At 32.2% G+C, this 20205-nt stretch overlaps 4 protein-coding genes across 8 annotated transcripts; 2 read left to right on the forward strand and 2 right to left on the reverse strand.

Annotated features, from left to right (window-relative positions):
- Window positions 1-489: 489 nt before the first annotated feature.
- Window positions 490-7964, reverse strand: Prps (phosphoribosyl pyrophosphate synthetase). Of its 3 annotated transcripts, none has more exons than XM_031990929.2 (7): window positions 7801-7964; window positions 6154-6361; window positions 5259-5442; window positions 2666-2689; window positions 1314-1537; window positions 921-1254; window positions 490-833 (listed from the first exon to the last, which is right to left on the reverse strand). In XM_031990929.2, the coding sequence occupies exons 1-7, from the start codon at window positions 7865-7867 to the stop codon at window positions 741-743; spliced, it is 1134 nt and encodes a 377-aa protein (XP_031846789.1). In that variant the 5' UTR covers window positions 7868-7964; the 3' UTR covers window positions 490-740. The 3 variants fall into 3 exon arrangements, with proteins under 3 accessions (XP_031846789.1, XP_076225179.1, XP_031846790.1); XM_076369064.1 differs by lacking the exon at window positions 2666-2689 and adding an exon at window positions 3885-3956; XM_031990930.2 differs by lacking the exon at window positions 2666-2689.
- Window positions 6502-10920, forward strand: Ubc4 (ubiquitin conjugating enzyme 4). Its single transcript, XM_031990932.2, has 6 exons — window positions 6502-6679; window positions 6914-7325; window positions 8355-8507; window positions 8871-8953; window positions 9034-9197; window positions 9261-10920. Exons 2-6 carry the CDS (start codon window positions 7263-7265, stop codon window positions 9395-9397), a joined length of 600 nt encoding a protein of 199 aa, XP_031846792.1. The 5' UTR covers window positions 6502-6679; window positions 6914-7262; the 3' UTR covers window positions 9398-10920.
- Rfwd3 (ring finger and WD repeat domain 3) lies at window positions 10848-13998 on the reverse strand. Of its 3 annotated transcripts, none has more exons than XM_031990928.2 (3): window positions 13666-13998; window positions 12995-13141; window positions 10848-12913 (listed from the first exon to the last, which is right to left on the reverse strand). In XM_031990928.2, exons 2-3 carry the CDS (start codon window positions 13122-13124, stop codon window positions 11430-11432), a joined length of 1614 nt encoding a protein of 537 aa, XP_031846788.1. In that variant the 5' UTR covers window positions 13125-13141; window positions 13666-13998; the 3' UTR covers window positions 10848-11429. The 3 variants fall into 3 exon arrangements, with proteins under 3 accessions (XP_031846788.1, XP_031846787.1, XP_031846786.1); XM_031990927.2 differs by having other exon boundaries at window positions 13763-13990; XM_031990926.2 differs by lacking the exon at window positions 13666-13998 and adding an exon at window positions 13391-13614.
- Window positions 13999-14019: 21 nt separating this feature from the next.
- LOC116433151 (uncharacterized) lies at window positions 14020-20138 on the forward strand. The gene is made up of 20 exons (XM_031990934.2): window positions 14020-14168; window positions 14249-14442; window positions 14734-15108; window positions 15309-15421; window positions 15487-15683; window positions 15765-15925; window positions 16009-16280; window positions 16342-16518; window positions 16705-17024; window positions 17099-17134; window positions 17202-17398; window positions 17554-17790; window positions 18267-18320; window positions 18382-18613; window positions 18682-18830; window positions 18904-19005; window positions 19065-19274; window positions 19418-19600; window positions 19666-19815; window positions 19912-20138. The coding sequence occupies exons 2-20, from the start codon at window positions 14407-14409 to the stop codon at window positions 20113-20115; spliced, it is 3405 nt and encodes a 1134-aa protein (XP_031846794.1). The 5' UTR covers window positions 14020-14168; window positions 14249-14406; the 3' UTR covers window positions 20116-20138.
- The last annotated feature ends 67 nt before the right edge of the window (window positions 20139-20205 follow it).

The following is a 20205-nucleotide window of genomic DNA, read 5'->3' on the forward strand; positions in this document are numbered from 1 at the left end:
CTTAACAAATTATGGTAGTAAAAGATACTCGAAAAAAGATACGTTTTCTCAACATTATTTTTCTATTGAATACGCTGTAATAGATACGATGTATTAAAATATAATACCACATCATATTAGAATTGTAAAAAGCTAGTCTTATCGACATTTTATATTATCATGTGAAAAATTTAATATTGCAAACTGTTTGCACATATTTGTAAAAATGAGATATGCCTCTAATGGCGCAATTATTTTGCATGAATGTCCAGGTACATCCATGGAAATACTTTCTATCCTGAATTATTTACTCAGGACGAATGTAACGTCAGTTCACATCACGATAATAGATGTATTTCATTTTTAACGTCTCGAGTATCATTCAAATTATACTCTAAACCAGGTAATAATGTATTTAGCACTTTAAGTACCAGCCTAGCGAAAATTTAATTATTTTCAAACAATTTCATTCTGAGGATTCTTGTTTATAACTATTAATTATCAACTTACTTCTGATCAAGATGGATTGTACATTTTATCTATCTAATCTCTTATTCCCTACACACATCTATCAAAAACAAACAAAAAGAAAAAGGAGAACATATGATTCACAATTCAAAGAAATAACACTAGTACCTATTTCAAGACTTTTGCTGTGGGCAAATTATTTTAAACTAAACTATGAATAACAGTAAACACATTTGAAAGGAATACGCTCTCCTTACACAGTTTCATAGAGTACATTTTTAGGAGATTTGTGTCTAATACGGTACATTTGAAAACAGGTACGATACAGATTCACCATTGTGAGTCCGTCTTACAGCTTCGGCAAACATCATTGATACATCAATGCACTAAAAGAGATATGAATTATATATTCCACTGAAAACCCCTATTATTAAAAAATACACGTTTCTTTTGTTAGTCATCATCTATCTTACCTGTATTTTTGGACAATCTTTCATATGACCATCTTGAGGAATAGTATTTGTTACTACAACAGCTTCGAAACATGCATTATTAATTCTGCTTATTGCTGGACCACTGAAAATACCATGTGTCAAAATAGCATAAACTTTTGTAGCACCGGCCTCCAGCAGTTTTTCTGCTGCGTGACAAATAGTGCCACAAGTATCAGCCATGTCATCTACTAGGATGGCAACTCTATCTTTTACATCTCCAACTAATACCATACTGGCAACTTCATTTGCTTTCTTCCTTTCTTTATGTATAAGCGCAAACTCAACGTTTAATCGATCAGCGATGGACGTTACCCTGATCAAACGAAAATCCGTTAATACATTTATTTATGAGAATTGTAAATTTTGGTGTACCTTTTAGCACCACCCGCATCCGGAGAAACGATAATACTATTCCGCCATTCAACAATATTTTCCTTAATCCATTTTAACACTGCAGGTTCAGCAAATAAGTTGTCAACTGGAATGTCGAAAAATCCTTGAATTTGACTAGCATGCAAATCCATTGTAATGATGTGATCAGCTCCTGCTACCGAGAGCATATTTGCTACCAATTTTGCAGAAATAGGTGCTCGACTCTGGAAAACAAATAATTGAAGATTTCAATTTCATAAATTTATGCGAGTCTCTCAAGTCCATTTGCAACTGGAAATTGATCCTGCAATTTGAAAAAAATTGCTGTTAAAAAATATTTGTAACATTGCAGAAAAATTATAAATCAAGAAATAAAGTAAAACCCAATACATTGTCTATAAAGAAGACACATCAAAGAACAAAATTCGAAGAATTAAGTCTTTAGAGGGGACAAAATATGAATACAATGGCTATATTCAAAAAATATTTGTTATAAGTAGATTGTACATGTGTACGTAAGAAAAATTAAAAGAAAAACAGTACGTTGCAAATGCACCCCAGTTAGACTCAACAAAAACTATAAGTAAAGCAGAAATCAAACTTATAAACGGAAAATGGAACACAGTGCATTTTGATTCTTAAATTTTATGTAAGGAGATTTTAGGATATATGGAATAATAGAATAAATATATCTTCTTGCAAGTTAAAATTATGACAAAGGAAATAACAAACAGATTAATAAATAATTATAGATAAATCTTATAACAAAATAAAGTGCACAGAATAAATGCATTGTGCTCAGGGAAATTACTTCAATTAGATCATTTTAACCAACTTGTCTGTTGAGAGCATAAACTTCACAAAAGCCGACTAACGTTAACACCTTAAAAAAAAATTGTGTTCACAAATCATTTAATTGGCTTCGCATACTATTAATAAGGCGACACAATCACAATTTTCTGTTGCCAAAGCACTATTCTGTTAATTAGATAGGCAAATTTTTTATTAGTATGTTTGGACAATAACATTTTTAGCAACATAATAATTAGTACCCATATAACATACAGTTGTGTACCCCGTTATATGTACATGAATTATTAAAAATATATATATAATGCTATTATATTAATATTTTGCCCTCTCATTCAAATATCAATACGCTTTGACCAAATATTTCATTCATTCATTCATTCATGGGGGTACCATTGTGCCATACAGCAACAATTATAAGTTTTGTTAGTCCTACAAAGAAAATTCTGTAAGAAACTAAAAAGTGATATTACAAATCGAATTGTTCATCGAGTTATAGTTACAAACGCTTCACTCGACAATCTAATTGCTCTTATACTCACTGTAGAGAGGTCGGGCACAAAATCCTGAAAATACCCAACTATTCAGAAATTGAATACCATGTATTACAAATCTTTTATTAAGAAGACATATTTTTAATAGTCTTATAATACAATTAATTAGAAAACTATGTTGTATTTGAAAATTTATTTGAAAATTGCTTGTCTAAAGCCAGGGTTTATATTATTTTATTTGTAAATATTTAATGTATATTTACAACGTAATTGCATTATCTTGGTAGTATTGCATGCTCTATTAAATCTTCATAAAATTCATTATTTTTCCTATATTTATCTTTTTAAAATATTGTATCATGCGGTAAATAATATTTTATATGAATCATAATAATAATTCGTTTAATTGACAAATTTAATAGAACAAAACATATTCAGTATGCAGTGATGTAGGTCTTACAATATCAACGCACTTAAGGCCCCCCTCGATGAATACTGATTTTGCAATGTTCAAATGGGTTATCAAACTTCTGATAACCCCAGATTATTTACCAGACGCAATGCTTCAGCTTATAATGTATTTATTGTTTACTGCTTCAGTAATTTGATTTTCAATACTAGAGATCAATGTTGCTCTTTAAAAGAAATAAAAAGTACTGTCCAGAATTTCAAGATGTTTCATTATAATTCATAGTTTCTTTTACATGTAAAATATAAAATGAAGCACTGCAATAATATTAGATGTATGAATTAACTGACATTACTGTTTACCAATTATTAATTCATGCATATACGCGAATGACTGAAACATTTTTCATGTTGAAAATTGATTTCCAAATTTTTAGAATGGTTTCTTAAAACTTTTTTAAATGTACAGTTAATTTTTGCAGTATGATGAGTACCCATAATTTTCTGTGTGCATGCTATACTATATTATCATTTCAATAAATACAACAGTCAAACTGATCCCACTGTAGAATTGCGTGTTACTTCTTACATAATATAATTTCCAAGTTGGTTCTTATATTAATATTTGTTAGCTACTTTTTATAGAAATAATATCTATTATACAGGACACAATGAATATTGTATAATTTAATTGTATCATATGGTATATCCCAATGAAATAAGCAAGAAAGTTGCAAGCATATTTTATGTGATGATGAAAAATCATGTTTTGCGTTCCAAAAATGATATTGCTCCATAGATCTGTTGCAAAAGCTATATAAAACAGTAAACAGAGCATAAAAAGACCGCTACAAGTTACCCTGAACTTCCACTCGTTTGACTTCATGACAATTTGATTCTTAGAATTTGAGTTGTCACCTCCATCACCGCCCTGTGAAGATATCATATAAAAAAAAAAAAAAAATTAACTTCTTCTTAAACGTTATACCCATCTATATCCAGAGATACTCACATTTTAATCAGATATGTTTACAGACAAAAATTAATTAAATTATAATCTATCAGTATTATTGAATTTTTGCAGTATACACAGAATATGAATATTGTGTCAAAGACATTTATTTAAACAGATGAATACACGAGAAAGATAAAATTACAAAAAGATATGGCCATGTAATATGAATACGAATTACAAATCTAGATTAGAGGCCAATTATACTATTTTATAAAAATTTCAATTGTATTATTGTTTTTTTTATAAATAGCCATTTCATTTACATATAGAAAGCAGTTAAATTGTACAGCTGACCTTGGATTTACACGGGATTTTCTTTACGTGAATTTCTTTTTTAGGCGGTAGTTTCTATACACAATCTGAATTTAGTAACACCAAATAAAATATTCTTTTACATTCTGAATTTTTCATTCACATAAAACGAATCCAAGTAGAACGGATATTCGTGTAAATCGAGAGTCTGATGTATTAATTAAAAGCATATATCAATGCAGGACTATTGAATACCTAGAATATCAAGTACTGAAGCACAGTTTTTATCTACCAGTTGTTTAATTTTACAAGTCTTTTATATTCTCACAGTTTCTCAATTATGTTATAGAATAACACTGCAGTATATTATCATTCTTTTTTTTTGTTTCATAACAGTATTAAATTTTCTTATTAAGTTAATTGGAAAAATTTATATGTATATATATATATATATATATATTTTTAAATAGCATAATATTAAATGATAAAAGAAAATATATATAAATGTGTGAATACATGTACATATAGATGAATACATATATAGGCATTTATATTAAAACAGATAACACATGTAAGTTACATCAACTGTAATAACAATAAAAGACTATGACACGATTCAAGTATGATATTCATTTACATACAAACTTTTCCTGACCATCAAATTGAAAATAATAGAAATTCCCAGGCACAACATTTTAATAATTATTTTACTACATTGTGGTAAAAGTACATACGTGTGTGCGTGTGTGTGCATGTGTGTGTGCGCGCGTGCGTGTGTGTATGTGCGTGCGCGCGCGCGCGCTAAAAGGTACCATGTAAAGGATAAAACTGTAAGATCATAACTAATACAATTGTAATTATATTAATTTTAACAAATTATTCTGTTAAGTTTTTATGATTATATTGTATTAGATCAAAATAATACAATAATATATATTAGGTTTAATACTTTATAAAGCAGCTTACCTTATCCTTCTTATCTTGTCTCGCGTATGGGAAACAGGGAATCACTGCTGTTACACGTGATGCTGAAGCAATTTTACATGCATTGATCATAATCAACAGTTCCATCAAATTGTCATTTACTTCTCCACTTCCACTTTGTACAATGTACACATCTTCTCCTCGAACGGATTCTCCTATTTCCACACTGTAGTACAATTTAATTCCAAATAAAAATATTTATAATTAAATTATTTATAATGAAATATTTATAACTAAATTATAAAACTAAATAATAAATATTACACAAAAGTATAATTAATTCGAAACTGCACGTATATAAATAGATTTCAAAATTTATTTATATTTAATTTATATTTTTAATCTACTTATGGTTAAATATATATTTTATGTACCCAATAGTATATTTTATTAAGTAATTACTTTACAAGCTGTAAATTGGTCTTTGTTTCTTATACTTTCAATAAAAAATGTACTACATAATGGAAAGAAATAAAACATCAAATTATGATGTGGCAGTTAAACATTTCTATTCGAGTTACGTGCGAGATATGCTCTTCAACATCGTGTCGTGATACTCATAAAGATTCATTAACGTTAGAATTCATTGGAATCATGTATTAATAATTGTACTAGTTGACCTTCAGCTTAAACGTCGCGGTTTATCAGTATACGGGGAAACCGGCCTAGCGCGATGGGGTTGTTTGTACACTGGTAGGGATGATAAATTAACGAGAATATTAACAGTATAACGCCAAAATGCTTCAAATACTCTATCCATCGGGAAAAAATATAGTAGAAAGAAAGGATATAAATGAAATATCAGATGACACGTGGTCGAAGGCTTAGTTTAAGGCAATGACAATAACGTGGTTATAGCGGTGAATGCGACCATTACCATGTTTCGAGGTTGCTAAATTTCTTGGTGACAACTTTTCCAATGTCTATACCGAGCCTGTCGACGATACGCTGAGCCAAATCCGGATGCGACGTGCCACTAAAGACTTTGATGTTTGGCATTCTGCTTTGCAAAAGACGTCCGCGAGAATTTTCTAAGTTTGCGCGTAACAAACTCTTGGCACGCACTGGCTGGGACACAGGCATCACTAAAACAGAAACCACGGAGAAACTATCCAATCAGAGAGCATTTCTGAAACCGGATGTGACGTACTACTATGTTCCGCCCACTAAATGTCGAGCATAATGCGTCTAGAAGAGTCCTCTGTGACCGCGTAAACGTATTTCTTATCATATGTTTTTTATTCGTTATTGGCTAAATAACACAGTGAAATAAACAAGCTAATTTGGCAATACGAGGAAAATTTATAGTACCTCCATAAGTAACATCAATTACGTTTGTCATGATCAGAGCAACACTTAATCACACATTTGCCAGCGTTATCAACAGTCAATTTTGAAATGAAGTAAAAGTTCAAATTATATTTTTTAAAATGCACGCATATAGTAGATTTAATTAACCGTTGGTTATTTTCTGTAACATTTGATGATAACAATTTAGTATTCTATTACATTATTATATTTTTCTACGCTATACGAAAATAAAAATGTAATTAAGTTTTCCTTAAACGTATTGAGGATTTTTATGCAGTCTTTTTTTTGTATGTATTTATGTAAAATTTTTGTTTTAAATTCTATAGATAACCGAAGTCTTTTGGAATATTAATATTTAATATTTGCAATTTGGCGCCGTTATAACAACGACGTGAACGTAGACGAAATTCAAAAGGGTGAACACGAGCGGGTGACAGACAACTTGTTCCATCAATGTGGCGCCGGCGGTGATTGAATGATAAATTGGATGTGTCCGTGAGCGGAGATTTTGGCATAGAGCACGAGTTAGAACGATCGTTTTTCTGAGTAGAAAGAGAGAGCAAATTCGAGTACGATTACCTGAAAAGTTCGCGCACGTTGACGCTCTCAGAGAACTTCGTTAATCTATTTGAATGACGATGACAGTGTGCTGACCGTCTCACCGATACGGGAGCTATGGCGAACATTGCGGCGCAGAGAATCAAACGCGAATTTAAAGAGGTTATAAAAAGCGAAGAGGTGAGTAAATATTAGCTTCGCACGATTTTAAGAAATACGATTAGTCTTTCGTCAAATGGAAACATTCAATTCACTTAACAATATTTTTTGATTGTATGATATTGTCCCGAAGAAATTTGTATGGCGTGATAAAAATGTATCGCAATTCATTGGCTGATAAAATCACCGCGAACAAAGCGTAGGCACCTGTTGTATGGTATTTTCGACTGTCATTTAATTTAAAAATTGTTATTTGAATATACCGAAAGGACGCGTGTATTGTATTACGTTAAACGAATTTTTGTATTCATTATTTTCAGTTAAGAAGAAATATGACTGTACATAGCTTGCCTGCACATTACAGAGATACTTCAATGAATTAAAAGATAATTTAATTGTGCGTATCGGCACGAATTTTGATTTCTATTTAATTTTGTTGTTAGCCATCTCTTTCCTCTTCTATTTTTATTAAATCTTTGTTTCGAATGGTACGTACCATTATAATTCAGTTTCTGGGAGCACTGGCATACTTGTTTGGTCTTACGTTGGTCTAGGAGATCCATTTTGTATGCACTCTACATATGTTTTGATATTAATGTTTTCACATGTTTATACATACACACGTTGCGTCAATATGTCACAATCTTCATATTATGATCATTTTCTCAATTATCACTATGAAACAGTACGTCACTTTTCTTATCAATTGTTGGTGTCAATAGGTCAGTGGTTATATTCTGTACACATTTTGAAAAAAATACAATTCTTTATAATTTATGATAAAAACTTCTTCACTAATATATCAAATGATAAACATTTCAAGAAAATATATAATGTATATGAAATATGTATAATGAAGTAATCACATAATTTCATGGATCTTTAGTTTCAATTGTTTATATCAGATGAATTTTGTGTTATGGAAATTATTGATATATTCAGTAATATGAGTTCTTATTAAAAAAGATCAGAGTCAAATTGAATATATAATAAACAAACTTCTTAAGAAAATATTTTATGTACTAATAATTGTTGTGAATTGTGTTGCAGGTTGCAAAATGTGCGATAAAGGTTGAATTAGTAAATGATAGTTATACTGAATTAAAAGGTGAGATTGCTGGTCCACCAGATACACCGTATGAAGGAGGTAATTTTGTACTCGAGATTAAAGTTCCCGAGACATATCCCTTCAATCCTCCTAAAGTAAGCACTTTGTAAGTCAATATGATTAATATATGTTAATGATAAAGAATCAGTTTTGCACTGCATAAAATTAAGGAGGATTAATATAACCTAAAACATGACAAAGCAATTTCCAAGTTTTCTGTTCTAAAGTGGACTATGTTTGCAACTATTTTTTATCTAATGTTATTTACATAATATCATAGTATGTTTCAAATGTTACAATATTGCAATAATTAGAAACATTTGATGTATAATTAAGTTTTTTTCATAATACTTTCATTATTTATTAATTACATGTAAAGTGTAATAAATTAGTATAGATCTATACGTCTTTTATGGAATAAATACTATGTATCACTAAATATTTAATTTTTCTTGTAGGTGCGATTTATAACAAAAATATGGCACCCTAATATATCTTCGGTAACAGGTGCCATTTGTTTGGATATATTGAAAGATCAATGGTACGTAACTACATTGTATAAACTGTAATTATTGTTCTGATAGTATAAATATATATAGTATTTAAAATATTCCATTGAAGGGCTGCTGCTATGACTTTACGTACAGTACTGTTGTCATTGCAAGCTTTATTAGCTGCGGCGGAGCCGGATGATCCGCAAGATGCAGTAGTAGCCAAACAATATAAGGAACATCCAGAAATGTTCCGTCAAACTGCCAAACATTGGACGTTTGTATATGCAGGTGGTAAGTATATATGCTCTTTAAACATTGATAAATATTTTAGTCTAATAAATGAAATAATTGTAGGACCAGCAAAGATGCCTGATTTAGATGACAAAATAAGGCGACTAACAGATATGGGAATTGAGGAACACAATGCAAGAGTTGCTTTATCCTCTTATAATTGGGATTTGGAACGTGCCACTGAGCAGCTTTTCAGTTAGTGATAACTGTATAGTTAATCTGTCATATAAAAGCACTGCTCATTTTGTCATTACAAAACTTCTGTAATACCACACCCAAGTATTGATACCATAGCAGTTTCATAATCAAATTCAGCACTTGTAACGACAATATTTCAATGGAAAAAAAACATTCACGGGAAATTGATTTAATATCCTTGAAATAATAGTCATTTATTTAACTTGTAAGATAGGCATGAACAACAGTAATTAATAAAATCTGTTAAGTCCAACTTGATAGCCACAGTTTAAAGTCAAATCTCATCAAGTAAAATTTCATCTTTCGTTTATTAAAATTTTAAATAATGTTATTTAAGCAACGAAATTTTTTATTGTTACAAGGAAGAAATAATGCATTTATCAAGATTTTTTTTAACGGGAAAAAGATAGATTTACGTGTTAAACATTCATTAAATCTCTTTGTATAAATAATTATATTTTTACATCTTTCATTGGCCTTTCCTTTTATTTACAAAGTTACATTTCATAAATGGGTTCATTCGTTTTCTTTTTTCAAATATTAGTAAAGACGTAAATAATTTTTGCATAGCGCAGTATTTAGTATTTTTCTGTGTTTGTAGACAAGTGTCTATGCATTATGTCCTTTTATATCAATAGGAAAATAGTTATTATTTTGTAACTTGATTATAAATTTTATAATTTTCTTTACATCACTTAGAAGTTAATTAAATCTGATTGTACATTATTGAAATAGACAACAAATAGTTAGCGTTACATAAACTTTGTAAAAAGAATCTTAAACATAAATGCTGTATTATTAATATTTAAATTTGTACATCTTCAGTGATCAATTATAATTTAGTGCTCTATACTTTATTATATCAGTTCTGTATAGAAACTGGAGATGTACATTCCATGTTTAAAAAGCAAATTACACTCTCGCATTATTTGACTTGCAACTGATCATAATAAACATAACAATACAAAAACTTTAAAAAACATTGTTTTGCAAGTCACATTGAACTTTCAGTTTGAAAATTTCAGAAAATACAGTTTTATATTTGATATATATGTAACAGTATTTATAAAATTGTATGGTTTGTGAAGAACTACTGGTTTATAAATAATTTAAGGAGAAATTATGATGATCCATAAACTAAACAATAAAATACCAGCACATGTAGGATACATTTCAAACTTGTTTAAAACACTATTTGTACAGCATTATGCATATTAATTCCATACATGTTACATAGATTTTTTAAAAATATAACTAAATAGTATCATGTTTCTGGCAGTGTTAAAGAAAAAGTATTATAATTTTCTTTTACATCTTTTTATAATTTATATGGAGGCTGTGTTACAGATGTGTTAATAGATAATGAATTCTAGTTAAAGTTTGATTTAGAATTACCCATTTTAAATTAATAGGTATACATGGGTTGATTTGTGAAAATAATTAAATACAATCTTTAAACATTTCAAATGTAATTTAATATTTCAAAAATATTAATAAATAACTTTTTCAGTACTAGCATTGAAAATGCTTATACAAAAGTTCCCTTTTAACATATTGATTTTTACTATATGAATAACAATTATCTATTAAAAAATATATACATGTTAATCTTAAGTTCAGTACATTTTTAAAGTTATTATAAATTACATTACTTACATTTATATATAAATATACTTATTTTTATTATTATCTTATTTTTAAATATTGTTTGCAGTAGTCATAAAAAAATACTCAGTGCAGATGTGTATTATTATAGAATGGTAACTTGTAAATTTATTTTTACTGTCCTCAGTTTAAATTACACGCACGCACACACACATATGCATACAGAGAGAACTTTTGTACTATCAATAATAAAAGACCCAAACTGTACTTGTAACAAACTTTCATTTTTAACTATGTACATCAGTTTCTATCACATCTTTCATGCAGAGAGATATTATTCAGACTTTAGATTACAAAATGCATTAAAGAATTCAATACTGGCAGTCAGATTGTTTTTATTAAATTATGATTTCTATGCTATGTTGATTCTTATCCATGACTATAAATCCTAACTTTTTTTGCAGAAAGTGTTGATAAAAATAAATTACTATTAATGTCAACTGCACACATATCGATAACAGGGTCAGACACAGGTAGAGTATTCACTTGTTTTCCAGTAGACATACTCCACAAAGATATGCAGCTTGTGGATTCTTGATGTGCAGCAACTAACGTATCATTCTCAATGTTCACGTAACATGGTCGAGATAATAATTGCTGAGAATTACCAGCATGGAACGTGTGTACAACATTACAAATGGTCGATTCGTCGTTACCCTTTTCTATGGTACATACTATGTGTCTAGCATGAGGTTGTCTTGCATTTGGACGGGAAGATATTAAAGCATGATTATTTTTTTCATCATAACATACAGATACAAATGGTCCTTCAAGAAATATTTGTTTAGGTATATATTTCGACTCTTTCTGTTCATACGCATAACATGTATTTAAACGACATGCAATGAATCCTCCTCGACTGATGCCACTTCCAGGATTAGAGGGTACTGTCGCCAGAGAAACTACAGGCGATCTGTCGCCTGGACTATCTAAAGTTTCTATGGCTCCAGAAGTTTGTCTGATATCGAATTGTGTTATAGATCCGTTTTGTGCACCCGCGAAAAATATATTTGAATTATCACCTGACCAACAACAACTCCACAATGGAAAATCTGTTTGATAAGTATGCATGATAAAATGATTTTGAATGTCCATTAATTTCGCGCACTTATCAAAACCGACACTAAGCAATATTGACTGCTGGGTTGTATTAAATGTAATGTCCCTTATAGCTTGCGAATGTAGAAAAATAAATTGACGTGGTTGAAATTTGTCGGCATCGATTTTTTTAATCCCATAACCCGAAAATAATGTATTTACTGATTTCTGAGAGACAGCTAGGAATCCATGCCATGGATTGTAGTCCAATACTCGACAACCGCCATCCTTACATATTTCTATGGATCGATCTAAATGAAACTTTTTAATCGCATGTTTAGTAATACTCTGACTGGAATGCACACTTATTTCTGATTGCCGACTTTCTAATTCAGATATACGGTTTTGCATACTAACTACTTGTTGCTCAAATAATTTTTGTCTAAGCATGTACTTTGATAACTCCATTTCTACGCGATTTTTTTCAGCTGTAACATTATTTAATTGTTCTTTCAATTGATTTAATTCAGCAGTATCTATGGATGTTAATTTCTTGGCATACAGCATTCTAATATCTTTAGCAGCAGCTTTTCTATTGCATTGAGGGCAACGACGATTTGCACTAGTACAAGAAGTTTGTAGCCACCTTAAAATGCAACTATATCCAAATAAATGTCCGCAGCGTAAACAACACAAACGATGCTCTCCTGAACTAGTCCATAGGTCCATACATATAGGGCAAGATTGATCAGAATCAACATCAGACTCATCTATAATTTCTTCTTTTGCTTTCTTTGCCTTTGATTCGTCATCTTCTATAGCACCAGATTTATATTATATATTGATAGTAGGCTATACTAAGCTAATATATACATATTAAATATGAAATAACTTACTTGTGTCTTCTGGTTCGACTTCAATCTCTGCATTATTATCAGCATTATCATTATTATCGGCATTATCGTTGTCATTGGCATTTTCATTGTTATCAGATTCTTCAGAACGATCTTCTTCTGTTCCTTCCATTTGAGGTGCTTCTTCACCTATAGTATTCAATGAAAAATTATAAAAATATTAAATTTGTACTTTAAATTTCTTGTTTATATTTAAAATCATTAAAACTTGTACCACAGAAATTATTTACAATACTTAAGATTTTATAACATAAAATTATATAAAGGTAGTTTAATAATTTCTATGTATATTTATAGACATTTGTAGACATACTGACAGTACAATCACGATATTTTGTTATAAATTCTACGCATAACTGGTTTATTGTGAACACTTACTGATCTCCATAACCTCCATTTTATAAAAATGTAAAACACAATATATACGTATAAATTTGACAAAAAATGTACGGTTTGTAAATTGATTAGATTTCTTCTTTAAGGAAAAGACACCAATATCTTTCTTTCTGTGCAATGAAAATGGTATGTCGTTGACAACAACAAAGTTGTTTACACACAATGGAATTTTCGCATGACCTTTTCCGAACGAAAGTAATATGTTAATCCGTTCAAAACCCTACATTCACGTCTTATACAATAAATGTACTACTTACACTATTGTTTATATTTACTATCAATTTATTTCCATAAATTTTTATGTCTTAATTTGATGTATTTATATCACAGACTTCTCTTGATGCTTGTCCTTACCTTCTTAAAACTATGAAGTTTCTTACGACATGTAAAATAGTGTAATTTATTACAATTAACTAAATAATAGGATATATTGCCTCATTTTACTTAAAAAAGGAGAAAAAAAAACATTCTTCTAGGTTATTTAGCTTGTACCACTGAACGACGTAAGCATTATTATCAAATCCAATACACATGTGTAATATGACATGTACTAATTATCAGTTATCTAAAACGTTAAAAAAATTTCCTTAATTACTTGCTAATTCATTTAAATATTTTCTGGATTTTAAAATCTTATTTTTTCTTGTTAAAATTTTGATACAGGAAAAACATGTACACACATTAATAACTCGTAATCAAATACAAAAATAAATGAAGCATGCTTAATATGCTTATTTGAAGAAATTGAAGGTTTCCCTAAGTAAGTGACACATTCATTTAAAAAAATGTTTTTATACTTTCGGAAAGTTTCTTAATAATTAATACGAATCTATATTATAGTACAAAAATCATATAAAAATACGATTTCGAATAAGAAAACTGGGAAATCGTTCGACGCTATCTCGATATCAACACCGATTCCTCATCAAGTAGACGAGAGGAAAATAATATCATTTCCTAACTTGCGGTAGTACCGGAAGAAATTTCGTCGTTGTTTGATGCAACGGTGTTGTTTCGAAGGTAAAATAATGAAGGTAAAATGTCTGTTATTGTTTTTACAACATTGTAATTGTATTAATATATATAAAGCAAAATGATTTTTGCCAGGAATTTTTGGATAGTTCAATTTTGTTTCGTTTCCAGAAAGTTGTAGGGACTAAGAATGTGATGAGATTACAATACTATTGTTAACTTTATAATGTTCATAATGAAAGAAAGAAATTTTCGTGTAATTCTTACTCTTATATGTTAACCTAAACAAATTTTAATGTACATCCAAGTTCACAATGTATACATAAATAGAACATTTTAAATAATGATTTTAGAAGCAACGACCGTGCACGTGGAACGCATCCCGTTCAGCAAGTTTACCGTCATCCTTCCTTCAAAGTTCTTCTGTTAAAAGAAAAAATCTTCACGACCTAAATCATCGCCGTTTGCAGCGGTCGGGTCCGAAATTACAAATAAAAGCCGCGAAATACAGTAACCAATCGGTTTTGAAGAGAGATGCATTTGGTTCGTTGGAATCTTTGTTCGATTTAAAGAAGCCTCTGAATTTACCTGAGGTATACTCATTGGCGGTCGAATGCCATCAAGAGATTCCTCCGTTTGAATCGGGAAATCTCAAAAATACAAAAAACTTGGTGGAATTTCTGCTGTTGCAACAAGAATCTGACCTCGAACCACACATTCTCAAACAGGTGTGATGCTATTATTATCGGGAATGATTTTCATATGATTTCAAATGATAAATTTTACAGAGTTTTAAAGAAGTTTCTTTATAGTTTAAACTAATGATTCTTAATCTCTCAATATACTTATTATTGTGCAATATATTCTAACTACAATAAAATATTTATATTTAATAGTCCCTAAATGATTAACATTAAATGTTCTGTAGACTTATGACTATCATAAAAATAAACCGGAAGCGGTCAAAGAGCAGCCTGGCGTTGATTTGACTGAATTGACAAAAATTATAAGTCCAACCACTGTGAAAGAAGAATCACCAATGTAAGCTATTTAATTAAGATTTCATAATGTTAAATCATTTGATTACTAAATTGATTTAATCTCAGCATGGCTGAAAACGAAGTAGAGAATACAATGGAGAAAGAACCTGAATCTGAACCCGAACCTGAAGTCGACCTCGAAGCAGAAGGCAACGAAGAAGTTACGGAAAAAGAGGCCGAATTGGAAGTTCAGGATGTCAAAGATTCAGATGTACTCTCAGTGCAACCTCCGGATTTTCCACTTCCTCCTGGCGTTGGTGAAGGTATAATAATATTAACAATTTCTAATAATAATATTATATATAATATTAATATTATATTAATAATTTTAATTCTTTATCTAGGTGCTCCCATGAAACCTGGCGGTCGACGGGACTCTGTGTTGAGCTCGTCACTGTTGACCGATCCTGCTGCATTGGAAGAGATGAAGAAAGCTGACGAGCGTTGCGCCGCTATCATGAAAGAGATTGAAGAATTAAAGCTCGAAATTGTTACACTCACGGAAGTAATTGTCCAAAAAATGAAGCTCTAAAAAGCTGTCGAATTTCGAAAGATTGCTTTTAGCTCTGTTTCCAACATGGTTTGTAGAAAAAAGAATTGTCAGAAGAGGACACGCTGCTACTTAAGACTAAGCAGGAAGAAGTAATGACAAAACTGGCAGAAATCGAAGAAATAACGCGACAGCTGCAGAGGACATTGGGTCTGACTGATTTCTCGAGCCTCACTTTCAGTAAAATGTTTGACATGCTGCCGTACCCGCATTCGAAAACTAGCAGGATAGTAGAAGACCCGGTAGAAGATAAAGCACCAAAGCCAGAGGATCTCTTTGATTTACCTCAAATAGATTATCCCGAAGACAAGTGCGTCATAAAATTGTTATTTCGAAAAATTATAAGCTATTCTATCTTGCCATTCGTTTAGACTACCTAGAGTAATTGTCTGCGGGCATACGGAAGATGAAATTCCAAAAATCGTTGTGGCGGACAGCAAGAAGAGGGGAAAGGATAGATCTTTGAAAAATCTGACAGGCAAATTAACCGAATCTTTAACCATGCAAGAGAAATTAGTACTAGAGAATGCTCAGCTCGAAGGCGGCAAGTAAGTTTCTCGCATTTACAGTCTTTCTATTTTAAACACCCGATATGAGATGAGAAATAATAGAGAATCGTGAGGAAAAATACATGAAAATCGTATCGGTTTACCCTGACAACGAAAGCGTAGACTTTAGCAAAATTATGTGTCCACATCAGTCAAATGATCATGATGAATACATTCGATGCGTAGATACAAATTAGAGGAAGCATTATTGGAGAAAGACACCGCTGTTGAGAGTCTTCAGAGGAAGGTATGCGGGCTGCAAGCTGAAATGCGAATAGTCGTGAAGGAAAACACGGAATTGACCCGACAAATAGCTTGCTTGAATCAACGTATCACCAGTCCTTGCTGTTACCCTTGTCCAGGTGGAAATCAGTCTCCAAGATCAAGCCCATCTCCTTATCGGTCGTTTTCGTACACCACAACGGTACAACAGGACGACGACTATTGTCCGTGCAAGTGCTGTCTACAGACTGACACATCGACACCATACGGCAATTCCTTGTGCGGTAAATAGATACCGAACGATACTTCAACTTACAATATTAAAAATACAATTTTCTTAATCTACTAAATTTTACAGTAAGAAGAAATAGTCAAACGTTTTTGAACAGTGCTGGTGAGTTATGTTCATTTACACAGTATTGTTTCTTTTATACTAATTAAAAACTGGCATGTGTCTATAGATTCACCCAGACTCGCAGGTGGCGCGTCAAGGACAGGTGCTTTAGTTGCAAGTAGTGCTTCTTCACAAATCAGCGAAATGTGCTGTCGGAGTCCTGCTGCTGCCAAGCAACCATGTCCACCGCAACCACCTAGAGGAATGTGTCCTGAAGAATTAGAGCATCAGCTTGCATCTTATGCCAGCAATAATAAACAACTAGTACACCCAAAAAAAAACATAATTTAACTCTGCTTTAATGGGATGCACTTAGAGGATTGAAAACAAAATATTAGTCTTTGATGTGAAGTTATCATAAAGGAATAAAGTATGTCAATACTTTCTTGGCTCACTGTGCAGCTTCAGAATGGTTTTAGGAACAGCAACTGGGCAACATGGAATGCGAAGTGCGTAACATGCAGATAGAACTTGCCAATGTGCAACGGGAACGCCAGCAATTAGAACAGCAACGTAAGTTGCTGAAATGCACCGGTCCTTGTGCACCTTGCGGTTGCTGTCCACCTCCTTCGTCCATGTCCCATCAAACTTCCGGATCGCCACCTTACGCACCGCCTGTTCCAATTCTACCATCGCCTTCCATACCTCTTCCCAAGGTATCCGTACAATATCTTGATCAACTTGATCACGTGAATCCACAGAACAAGCTATTTCACAGTTACATCGATAGTCGTAAAAATTATGTTGCCGTTGATCAAAGTCGATGATAGTCAATGGATTCAGATAATTGTTCACCCAAGTAATGTTACAAAAAAATTTTGTATGAAATAAACATATTTTAGAAAAAATCTAAATTGTTTTTTTTCGACCATACAACAAGGTAGCATTATCCTGTGCGTAATTTATAACTGAAACTTTACAACTTCCGTTACATTCTAAATATGATTATTTCATATAAGATTTTATATAAAATTAGTACCTTAAATTATGTACAGTATAATGTAGACATTTATTAGATTAGTAGTATACTATATGACACGAGCTGCAATAAGATCCCTTTTTTTTTTAATTTTTCGTTTAGCTCAAGTTTCTCTTCATCTCCATAAAATGATATGTTTTCGATCAGGCACAGATGCCGCCCGCGCCTTCTTCAACTTGCACCGGCCCTTGCGTGACTGCGCCTATGGTAAGACTATAACTTTCTGCGAAATTTTTTAACGTGTATTAAACCGAATATTTAATGAAAGGGCGCTAGCACGTGTCCTCAGCAACAGCTGCGCGACCTTCGCGAACAGTACGCACGTCTTCAGGATGATTACAAAAACAAATTATGCGAGGTTTCGTGTTTAAGAACAGATGCCGAGAAACTGAAGCAGCAAACGCGCGAAGCAATTGAAGAAAGAGAAAAATTAGACATCAAACTAGTAGATGCTCAAGAACGTCTAAAAGCGATCGAGGCTGAGAAAGATAAATATGAAGGTGACCTTGCACTTCATTCGAGTCGAAAGTTGTAATTGCTAATATCTAAACGTTGAAACCAATGACAGGTTTCAAGGAACAAATGATCGAACACGAACAACAATTAATAGTAGTCAAACAACGTTTCCGGGAGTCGCAAGACGAACTGGAAGAACTGCGATCGCTGATCCAAGATCAAGCCGCCCAGCTCGAAGATTATCGCAATAAATACTTACAGGTCTTTCTTGTTGATACGTGTTATTTTAATGGTGTGCTACAGGCATGTATGAAAATGATAACTGAAACGACAGGCGCAACAACAAGTGGAGGAACAACGGCGGCAGCTTGATCTCATGGAAATGGATAACGCGCGAATGAACGAAAATGTGACCTTAGAAATTGGTCGGGTCAAGGTGCGCAATAGATTCTAGACGTCCATTTGCGTATATACATTCGATTGTTCTCTTCATAGAATCAATTTCAAGAGAAACTTGCCGAGCTCGCGCCATTGCCGGATCTATTAAAGCAGACGCAGGTGAAGCTGCAGGAAGCGCAACAGATGCGGTTGGTCGCTGAGCGAAATTGCGAGGATCTATCGCGGGATCTTATAGGGTACAAAGATAAGGCGCAAACATTGCAAAATCAGTTGGATGTTCTGCGCGCCGAATATCAGACTCTTCAGGTTATTGTCTTCCAGTATTATAAAATAATTTACTTGATTAAAATTTGTTGAACCTTTGTACAGTTCATGATTCATCAAATACTATTCATAAGAAACATTCTACAATTATGTACAGCTTCTAACTCATGAGTTATACTTAACAGGAGGAAAGAGGAAGTGGCACAGGGCGATTCGAGGAACTGGAGAAAAAGAACTCGGAATTGCGGCATGAGAATGAACGTATGAAGAACACGCTTGCCAGATTCGAAGAGCACGAAGCGCAGTTGCAGAAACGCATCGATGAGAAGATGCATGAGATTACTCAGCTAACGGCGATGCTCGATCAGGTATGATGTTGTATTTCCGTCCTTATGAAGTAGAAAATAATTTTTTATGTGCTCTTTCTTTAAAGGTTCGAGAAGACTCGGCAAGACAAGTGGCGAGAACGAAAGAGAGATGTGATACTGTGAGAAGATCGATGCAAAGTCAGATAGCAGATATGGAGAGGCAGTTGGCTCAATGCAGAGCCACTGCGAGAGCTGCGCAAAAGGACAGGGATGAGGTAAATTTAATTTGTTTAGAAATTAGCAATGTACAACTTAATGTTTAAGACTTACTTTCTTGGTTGTCAACTGATTTTCCACTTGATCATTTATAGATTAGGCAAAAGATGCAGGGTCAAATAAATAATCTCAACGAAGCGTTTGAACAGGCCCAAGGTCGTATAAGATCACTGCAAGGCCACGTAAATTATTTGAAGACATCCTACAGTAACATCTTCAAGGGTCAAGGGGAGGCTCCGCCTGGTGTTTTGCCGGGGGAGGCCGGTTCAGGATTCGACTCCTGTGACTGCAATTATTAATACGAAATTAATCAGTGTGTTTAACAAGGTTCGTTTTGAGCACCACATAAAATTTTCGTTTTTATATGTAAATACGACTACACCACTACA

The sequence above is a fragment of the Nomia melanderi genome, chromosome 7 (genome assembly GCF_051020985.1).
Source record: "Nomia melanderi isolate GNS246 chromosome 7, iyNomMela1, whole genome shotgun sequence".
NCBI lineage: Eukaryota > Metazoa > Arthropoda > Insecta > Hymenoptera > Halictidae > Nomia > Nomia melanderi.

Bases quoted from the DNA above. Each gene is read 5' to 3' on its own strand.
- Rfwd3 (XM_031990926.2), bottom strand. The intron at 12,914-12,994 runs GTAAGTTATTTC...CTGGTGCTATAG, and splicing joins AGTCGAACCAGAAGACACAA to AAGATGACGAATCAAAGGCA.
- Prps (XM_076369064.1), bottom strand. From the start codon at position 7,867: ATGGATCTCCTAGACCAACGTAAGACCAAACAAGTATGCCAGTGCTCC. The intron at 6,362-7,800 runs GTACGTACCATT...TTTCTGTTTTAG, and splicing joins CCAGAAACTGAATTATAATG to TGATGCCTGTGTCCCAGCCA. The intron at 1,255-1,313 runs GTACACCAAAAT...TCGTTTGATCAG, and splicing joins GATGCGGGTGGTGCTAAAAG to GGTAACGTCCATCGCTGATC.
- LOC116433151 (XM_031990934.2), top strand. From the start codon at position 14,407: ATGCAACGGTGTTGTTTCGAAGGTAAAATAATGAAG. The intron at 14,443-14,733 runs GTAAAATGTCTG...TAATGATTTTAG, and splicing joins TCGAAGGTAAAATAATGAAG to AAGCAACGACCGTGCACGTG. The intron at 16,281-16,341 runs GTGCGTCATAAA...CCATTCGTTTAG, and splicing joins ATAGATTATCCCGAAGACAA to ACTACCTAGAGTAATTGTCT.
- Ubc4 (XM_031990932.2), top strand. From the start codon at position 7,263: ATGGCGAACATTGCGGCGCAGAGAATCAAACGCGAATTTAAAGAGGTT. The intron at 7,326-8,354 runs GTGAGTAAATAT...ATTGTGTTGCAG, and splicing joins AGGTTATAAAAAGCGAAGAG to GTTGCAAAATGTGCGATAAA. The intron at 9,198-9,260 runs GTAAGTATATAT...AAATAATTGTAG, and splicing joins GACGTTTGTATATGCAGGTG to GACCAGCAAAGATGCCTGAT.